This window comes from Amphiprion ocellaris, chromosome 13, assembly GCF_022539595.1.
Source record: "Amphiprion ocellaris isolate individual 3 ecotype Okinawa chromosome 13, ASM2253959v1, whole genome shotgun sequence".
Classification (NCBI taxonomy): domain Eukaryota; kingdom Metazoa; phylum Chordata; class Actinopteri; family Pomacentridae; genus Amphiprion; species Amphiprion ocellaris.
The window spans coordinates 31,393,207-31,402,265 of NC_072778.1; the positions used below are offsets into that span (position 1 = coordinate 31,393,207).

At 38.5% G+C, this 9,059-nt stretch overlaps 1 protein-coding gene across 4 annotated transcripts; it reads right to left on the reverse strand.

The window, feature by feature from the left end:
* Positions 1 to 226: 226 nt before the first annotated feature.
* Positions 227 to 5,720, reverse strand: mospd1 (motile sperm domain containing 1). Of its 4 annotated transcripts, none has more exons than XM_023283399.3 (7): positions 5,584 to 5,720; positions 3,151 to 3,448; positions 2,975 to 3,050; positions 2,539 to 2,771; positions 1,634 to 1,708; positions 1,050 to 1,211; positions 227 to 924 (listed from the first exon to the last, which is right to left on the reverse strand). In XM_023283399.3, the coding sequence occupies exons 2-7, from the start codon at positions 3,302 to 3,304 to the stop codon at positions 893 to 895; spliced, it is 732 nt and encodes a 243-aa protein (XP_023139167.2). In that variant the 5' UTR covers positions 3,305 to 3,448; positions 5,584 to 5,720; the 3' UTR covers positions 227 to 892. The 4 variants fall into 4 exon arrangements, with proteins under 4 accessions (XP_023139167.2, XP_023139166.2, XP_023139169.2 ...); XM_023283398.3 differs by having other exon boundaries at positions 1,050 to 1,214; XM_023283401.3 differs by lacking the exon at positions 1,634 to 1,708.
* Between the last annotated feature and the right edge of the window lie 3,339 nt (positions 5,721 to 9,059).

Consider the following 9,059-nt stretch of genomic DNA (forward strand, 5'->3'; position numbering starts at 1 on the left):
ACTGAGGCCCACAGCAGAATAGACTCATTCCCAAAACTTATTTACAACTCTGGAACTGCTACACAACCAGTTACAAATCATGTTGTGTTTCATCGTCAGATCTGATAAGATTAAGACCCCTGAGGGAGAAATTATTTTAGCAGAGGCCTTGTTGTTGTGGTCTGTGCTCTAAACCCTCCTGACTGAACTTGTAAAGTGAAAAAATCTATCTACAAACATTATACAATACTGCTGTACTGAGACTTTATTAAACATTTGATGGAGCATTGATATAGTACGGCAAGTGAACCACTCTCTTCAAAAGAAGATCTTTCCTTTGGTGACATGTAGAAATATTTTGCTGCCAAAAAAAAATAAAAGCCCATTCAGATAGAAGTATCGGCGAAAAAAACATGCAAATAACTGCATTTAGTCCTCAGTCTACACTAAAAATGTTTCAAAAAACATCAATATAATGACGGTTACAGGTGAATACCATAACAAAATTTTAATGGCTTTATATACATGTATCAGGTTTGCATGTAGATTCCTTCACACTCAAGTTAACCATAATTCTGTCACATAATGGCAATAGAAATACAGACAGAGGCCAAACAACACTGAGCGGCCTCGTGCGTTGTTTTTTTTTCACAGACTGCTCCACTCAAACTCTGTAGGTCTCCTCCATGTTTGCATCAGTTCAGTATTGTGTATGTATTAACACTAAGGTGGGGATTTGAAAAACAAGAATGCTAAAATGTGTTTTTTTCAGAGGCTGAGGTAATCTAATAAGTACCCCGAGCCCCTGTTGTCAGCTCTACTCTTGAAGCGTAGTACTGCCTCTGATGTGAGAATGTTCTCTTTGTCTTTAAGAAGACTCTTCCTCCTCTTCCTCCTCGTAGCTCACAGCGCTTCATGTGCGTAGGATGACCATTGTCAGAAGACCTAAAGCATAGCAAGAAACAACACAAAGCCGCTGGATATGAACTTCAACTCTTTCAAAGCAAGTGGCAATGTGCAGCCTTATTCTAGGCTAGCTGACTGTGTGGTTTTAATGAACTTTTTCTTACCAAGAACATAAGCAGCTACAAGTTTCTTGTTAACACTTAAGTGGAGGTAGACAGGCACAGTAGATTCTTGCTCCCCCAGCGTCGGGAGCATCAGGACGGCCATACACACCAGCCCAAGCAGCACTGTCAGCAGACTGGGTCCTCCAGCGACGGGACGGCTCTCTGCTAATCACAAACACACATGCAAACACTGCCATCAGATGTGTGACTCCGAGTGTAAACTAGGGATTTAACTAACTCAAAAGTCTGACTTCTTCATTTGCCTGCAGTTAAACCAGAGGGAGCATAATTTAAAGAGCCCATAATATGCTGATTGGGTTTCACTGCTGCCATTCTATGCATGTAAAAGGCATTCTCTCTGCTGCTTACCTGCCTGAATAGCCTCGTTTAAAGTCCAGGCTTTTCTTCTGTTGCTTATTTACATCACCATGTAACACATTTACATAAAGCCTGTGTAGCTGCTATAGTGGCACGCCCTCTAACAAAGAATGAGCTACTTCCTCGCTGTTCTTCACGCGTTGCTAGAGCTAAATCTCTCTGCTGCTACTCGTAGATTTGAGATTACAGCATGTAACTATTGTTACCTTGCTTCCGTCGGGTCAGTCGACCAATCAGAACGGATTGAGTTTTTCTGGAGGGGTGCCTTAAAGAGACAGGAGCTAAAATGGAGCATTTCAGACAGAGTGTAAGAAGAGGTGCTGCAGCAACGTACAGCAGCAAAAAATAATGTGTTTCTTTGAACATGAGAGCATGTAAACATAGTCTAGCAATCCCCAAAGATGCATCTCTAAACCTGGGAATGTGCATAATATGGGCTCTTTAAATGATATTTGAATTATTTTAACCAGCAGTGAATTAGGTTGGCCATATTTAGGAATAAAAATATGTATGATGTATTAGTAGCTGCAGCAAGAGTAGACACTTGAATTATAGATATCTGCAACTTGTGTACAGTGACTTTGGCTTATACTTTAAATGAAAAATAAAAATGCAGCCAGCGCAGCAAATCTTATACATCATGCATTTACTCTGCATAACAATGCAAATACAAGGCCGTGTCAATCTTTCGCCTATTTCACCTTATTTTCATTATGTTGAGGTTTAACTGTAATAAACTTCTCAGGAGTAAAAGACTAAAACTATAATGCACTTCATTCAAATGTATCATGTCTCCCTACATTCAAACACAGTTGTAATTCCACAGCTTTAACCTATTAGACCAGAGCACATGCCAAAAAACACTTTCATTCCAACTGCAAATGAATCAGGCTACTGAATCATCAGAACGTAGATATAAGCTCCATTTTACTATATTATTTCACTGTGAGCGAAGGATTTTTTGTGTACCAAATGAGACCTGTATGTGGACAGCTAACATTGAATAATCTAATTGACCATGTCCCTCTAAATGATAACAGGCTGAGTTTTGAACTTTATGATCATTTGGCTCCATCTAGTGGTAAAATCACACAACAGCATTTTGTCATACCTGTTTGAAATGCAGTCTGTTCAAAAAACTCGCTGTCTGCAAACTGCTCTTTGATTCTGCGTTCCTCATCTTGGGTCCGGGGGCTTGGCGGCTCCTGTGAGGCCGAGGGACGGAGCGTCGCCGTCACCTCTTTGCGACCCAGAGCTTTCCGCTGACTCTGTTCTGACACCTGCAGTCGGAACTTGTCGTACACCCCATAATGGCATGCCCGTACATCTCTGTGTCGGATTACTCTGTGTGGAGACAAAAGTTAGACAGACTCTGTGTTTAACCATATGGGAGAGTTAGCTGCATAAACAATCATCTCACAGAAAACATATAACCAAAACTGCCTAACAAACCCACAAGTTAAGATTTATAAAGGTAGGCAATAAACAGTGATTACACAGGCAGGATCTGACCAAAACCAACAGTCTTACACACAAAATAAACTCACATGTCAACACAACACTGTGGCTTGACAGCTCCGGTGGCATCCACCACAGTGTATTTGTTTGGCGCCGTGCACAGCACTGACAGAGAAAAAAAACACAAAACAACAGATTATCTCGATGATCTGGAATGCAGTCATTAAGTTTATATGGATCGATAGATTTCCTCCTGCTCACTGACCTTTAAACTTGAGGGCGAACTCATAGGGATTGTAGAGGGTGAGCACCTGCTTGTGAGATGACTGCTCATCAGCATAGAAGACGAGCTCAGTGGGGAACACAAACACGGGAAGGCTTCCTTCCACCAGCTCAGGCTGTCGATGCTGCTGCTGCATTGGCTCCAGCTGAGCTCAGCCCCTTCCCCGTCCACGGTCTGCCTCGGCCCCCCACTCTTCTCTAGCAACTATCAAGCTGTGTAAACTCCCTTCAGGTGGAAATGGCACTTCCCGCTCTCAGCTCCTTAGGGCCATGATGTGATACTGTAAGGAAAAACCAAAAACATTTACACAAAAGGCCCTAGCTTACAACCTACTTACATTGCAGGAAACATTTTATGAGGACACACTGCATTTGTTCTGCCCTTTATTTATGCATCAGCTGTTGTTTCAAATTGCTAAAAAAGCTTCTAGATATACTTGAAGGGTTTACTCTAAAGCTGAACTGATTTTTTAAATCAGGGAGACTGATATGTGATACTTGAAGTCAAAATATAATTTAAATCTTGGTGGCAAAATTAAAAAAAAAAAAAAAACGAACTCCAACATAAAGCTTTGTTGAAAGGCCTCTGTTTATTTATGCTTTATGAAAACATTTATCCTTTAGGATTACTCATGACAAGATCCATAAATAATCAGATAGTAGTGTGGGTGGGAAATTTGCTTGAGATCACAGAGTGGTGACTTTGAATAATAACTTTTTGGTATCAATTAACTTTATCAGAAATCTGTTAGAAAATAGAAAGAGATACTGATTGTCAGAAAAATGCTGGATATAATGATCATCCAGACTGATATTTGGATGGGATTTTTTAGGACAATACCAATATTTTTATCAGGGCATCCACTAGCAATTATTTTCATCATTAATTCATCTGTTGACTAGTTTCTTGATTAATCCATTAGTTGTTTAATCTACAAAATGCTAGTAACTAGTAAAATGAAATGATGACATCCTCAAATGTCTTGTTTTGTCCACAACCAAAACACATTTTGTTTACTGTTACAGAAGAGTAAACAAGGGAGGAAATATTCAAATTTAACAAGCTGGAATCAACAAATTTGGACATCCCCCCCGCCCAAAAAATATTGAAACTAGGGATCGACTGCTTATCAACCTGAATGATTATTAAATCCAATACTAAGAATTTTTTAAATGACTATTGCTATTTTTCAAAACTGATTTCTAATCTAACTAATTAATTAGTTAAACACCACTGACTTGCTACATATCAAGAGTAATTCCCTAATAACACTGAAAGATAAATGTTGAACACTTCCCTTTTGATTAAACATATGCAAAACGTAAATTTACACAGGCATTTCCGTTGGATTTTCTGTTGCAGTTTGTGATCATTTTGATATCAAGATTTTTCCTGCAAATTATATAAGATTTAAATATGTCTTATTTGTCACCTTGATTATTGATAATTAGTAGAACCAGATCAGTTGATCTCTACTTCAAACTGATGTCAAAATAGTATAATTTACCGGTTGACAACTAACTAACTAATCAGTTGGGTGTTGCAGTTAAAAACTATGTGATGTGGAGACCATTTTTACAGCACGTCAAACGCATTTTTGGCATTTCGACACTACAGTTCCTTACTATTTTATATAGTCATACTCGAACATGTGCATTCAGTTTTATATAAATGCAGGATTTTAGTGGGGGGAAACTTTGAAAAGTAAGTATTTGTTGACGTCTTTTCATCCAAACGTGAAAAAACAACAACTGTAGAGACATCCAAAACAATTTAGCTTATGAAGCTTGCAGAAGTTTAAAGCAGTTTTACTCGACAAACAGAAAGTCCATGTGGCTGGTCACGTGTCTCCGTGTGTTTACATGGTTACGTTGAGCTCGAGGAGCGAGACTCGTCGGTGTCGCAACACTTATTGTTCTCCGACATTAAATGTACTGCTTAAGCAACAACGTTTAAGTGAAGTAGCTTTTTAGTATTTGGGACGTTTATTAACAATGTCGTGGTTAAGTTGTCCAGCTGACTTTGTATTTGATTCCAGAGAGTGTAACTAGACTGTAAACTGCCTTTAAACTGCACAGCAATCGTGGCCAACAAACATAGACTACTGTATGGTAAACAAGACACAAGAAAATTAGATTTTTATTTAAGTGTTTGTCATAAACACAATAACACGGTAATTTAAACAACTTTTATCGTAACAACTATTAAATAATTCATACAGTTGTGTTATGTTTGCTTGTTCCACCGCTATAATAACACCTCTTTACAGTGTAGTGCTAACGCCGTACAATACAGCTGGCTAGCGTTAGCTGGTTAGCTAAGAGCCACTTAACGTTGTCTAAACGCGGTGTCATTACAGAAAATACTGGACCCGTTTGTTGTTGTTTCAGGAGAGAAGTGAGGGCGAGACTTTACCTTGTTGTCAGCATACGGGCGGGTGAAACGTTAGAGCTGTAACGGGGGTCAGTGCTGCTGCTTCCCACCCTGTTGTTGTTGCTCCTCTCTCTGCCTTTTTTTCTTTGTGAATAATTACACTGCAGACCTCGCGGTGCATGCCGGGACGGCGGAGGGCGAGAGACGACGTACGTGCGGACGTAAGATGTTCCACAAGCATGCGGAGTAACCATAGACATGTTTGTAATGACTCCATAACGCAGTTTGGAATAAACGGGACGTTTAAAAGTTAGTTTAAGCAACTCAGAATCTGTCCTATCAACCGAAAACTTTGACTTCTTAACCCTTTAACATCCTCACCAATAAAAAGGCAATGAAAATGAAAAAAATATTTATTTATATTTCTTATCTCTTTGGGGCACTACAAACAACAATGTTTTTTTATGAAGAGATCCAGCGGTTTTTAAAATATTGACCTCTACCAAACGGTTGAGAAAAATTATTTGACCCTTTTAAATTTTTTTTTTTTTTTTACATTTCAGATGACACAGTTGTGTTCAGCAACTCCTTAGCCACAATAATATGTCAAAAGTATTACTTTACCTTTGAAAATCACAGCAAACAGAGGCTTTGTGTAAGGAGTGATTTTGCTCCTGCTAACTTCCTGTGAGCAGACTAACTTGCTCTGCAAGCTATTTCAAAACACAGTGACATCTACTGAACTTTTTTTTAGTATAATGTGCCTCAACTGAGTGGTAGAGATGGCTGAAACAGGTGGAATTAAGAAAACATATTTTTTAATAAGATATAGTGAGTCAAAATGTGCTCTACCAAATGGTTGAGCAGAATGTTAAAGGGTTAACTGCAGTCAACTCACACTGACACATGAACTGTATTAAATAGGTGAAATGTGTACGTTCAAATATATATTTAATACTATTCTGCATGCATCGTTTACAGGAATATTTAACCATTTGCATAAAGAAAAGCTAAAAACCTTAACATTTAAAGTCTTAAAAATAACAGAATCCCTTTATTGTCACTTTGCCATAGGCGACAAAATGAAGTAGAAAACCTGTCAAATGCATTCACACAGACAGTTTTTAAAATAAAGTACACTAAGAAACATGCAAATATGAAATATAGTGAAAAAATAGAAAAGTATAAAAAATGAAAACACTGTTATTCCATTGTAAGGATACTGTACGTGGTGAATGAAAAATATAAAAAATGTATCTAATGTTGCACTACTGGATATTGCACATTGTCCATTTTTATATAAAAATGTAATGATGTAAGTACTGCAAAAAGCAAAAAAAAGAGAAGAAGCTGAAACTGCAAGTAAACATATGTACATCTTCAGTATATAAATAGAGGTGCAATATATAAGACAAAAGTGCATGTGGAAGAAGAATGCAGATATTTCCGGATTTTGCAAATCTAACAGTGAGCAATTTGCTGATAGACACTCGGGTCCAGATAGAGTTTAGATGTCTGGTGTAGAAGCTGTTTTTGAGTCTGTTTGTTTGTGATTTGATAGATAATCACAACGGGCTTCTTTAGAGGCCTACACACTACAGCAGCAGACAAATCTGTCCAATGAAGAACCTGTTTTAAACTTGCTCCGGGTAATGTGTCTAGACTTAGCTGCTATGACTTTCCACTGACCTTTAAATCTATGAGGCATTTTTTCTAATCTCCTGATAGAAAGTGTGACCTTATTATAAATTTTATGTTTGCAGTTTAATATGTGACCTCGTCGTCAGTGTTGAAAGGACACATCCAGCATACCCTTTTTTGTAACATGATAAACTGCCAGGTTTATTAAAATTATGGCCAAACTAAAAAGAAAAGGTATTGCTTTTTACGATTTTATTGCTTGAGATGAGTGTTTCCCACTGTATTATTTATACTTCAGCTTTTTCTTCTAATATAAATGTGCATTTTCTCTTGAGTCTATCATTGCAGCAAGAAATCCATGTGCTGTGATGAAAAAATTAAATTTAATATCAATAAATGAAATACAAACAAGAAAAAAATAAGATAACACAAACTTTATTTATCCCTCACTGGGGAAATGTACACGTTATAGCAGCTAGATGCAACTGAGGCATGGAAGAAGCAATACAATAAATAAAGATATCGGACAACAGTAAATTAAACTGAAGTGAAAGTGAACTAGTAAGGTGAAAATCTTACAAATTTTAAACAGAGAAACCCAAGAAATCCAAAGTGTCTTTGGATCCCCTTTGAGCAAGCACTTGATGACAGTGGGAAGGAAGAAAAAAACTCCCCTTTACCAGGAAAGATAAAAAACTAAAAAAAAAAGAAACAAAGCAAAAGGCTATCTGCCTCGACCGGTTGGGGTGAGGGTGGGGGAGTGGTTGGAGTGGGGATAGCAGGATAGCAGATGGACAAGTGACAAACAATACATAGGACATTGAATAGAGAAAAATATGTGGATAGTTATTCACCCCCTTAGGGAACCCTAAGGTATCCAGTAGCTCACGCGTTACATTCAAGAAAGATAAAGGAACCATTGTACTAAAGAATGGGCAACTATTGTGGAAATCATACCGGTCAAAGAAATAAGAGGCCTCTGGCTATTTACAGTAATGGTGCAAAAATGGCGACATTGGGGGGACAGAGCCTTCGCCATTGCCGCCCCCACACTCTGGAACTCACTCCCCCATGCCCTCCGTGACTGCACCAACCTCACCACATTTAAATCCCTTTTAAAGACTCACCTTTTTAGATCTGCTTTCTTTAAGTGATTCTGTATTTTATCTTGAACTTGTTTTACTATCTACTGATTTTAATTAACTGTTTTGTTTTATCTTATTGTATTTTATGTACAGCGTCTTTGAGTTTTTGGAAAAGTGCTTTATAAATAAAATTTATTAATTTATTAAAATTGCTGGTATTTACAATAAAAAGAACATTATAAAGTCCAAGTACAGTGCAAAAATAGAACTAATAATAAGCATATAGCAGGGGTGCTTGGGTCCTGTAGGGTCAGGATTGTTAGGAGTATTTATGTGAATGCTTGTATGTATGTAACTGCACGTGCTCTTATGTTGATGTTCAGTGGGGGAAGGACGGAGCTTTTGAGGTGCCTTGAACGCAGCACAAGAATGGCAGGAGGGAGAGGAGAGGCAGTGTGTGTGTGTGTGTGTGTGTGTGTGTGTTTTTGAGTGTGCATGTGTGTGTGTGTGTGTGTGTGTGCAAGGAGGGTGGAATACGAGGAGGGTGATGGCCAGAAACATATGGAAGGAATCCTAACAAAGCTCCAAAGGCTTGCAGCCTCGTTTGATTGCAACAAACGAGGCTGCAAGCGCCATAAACCCTGCTTTTGGATATGCTTGCATACGCACAGCCACAGCGAGTAGGTGGACGGACTGTTCACACGAGCCATTGCGACCTCGTTATATATATATTTATATAGTGAGGGGGCGTGGTCAGCGGAATGGAGCTCAGCCAATGGCGTGGCAGCGGAC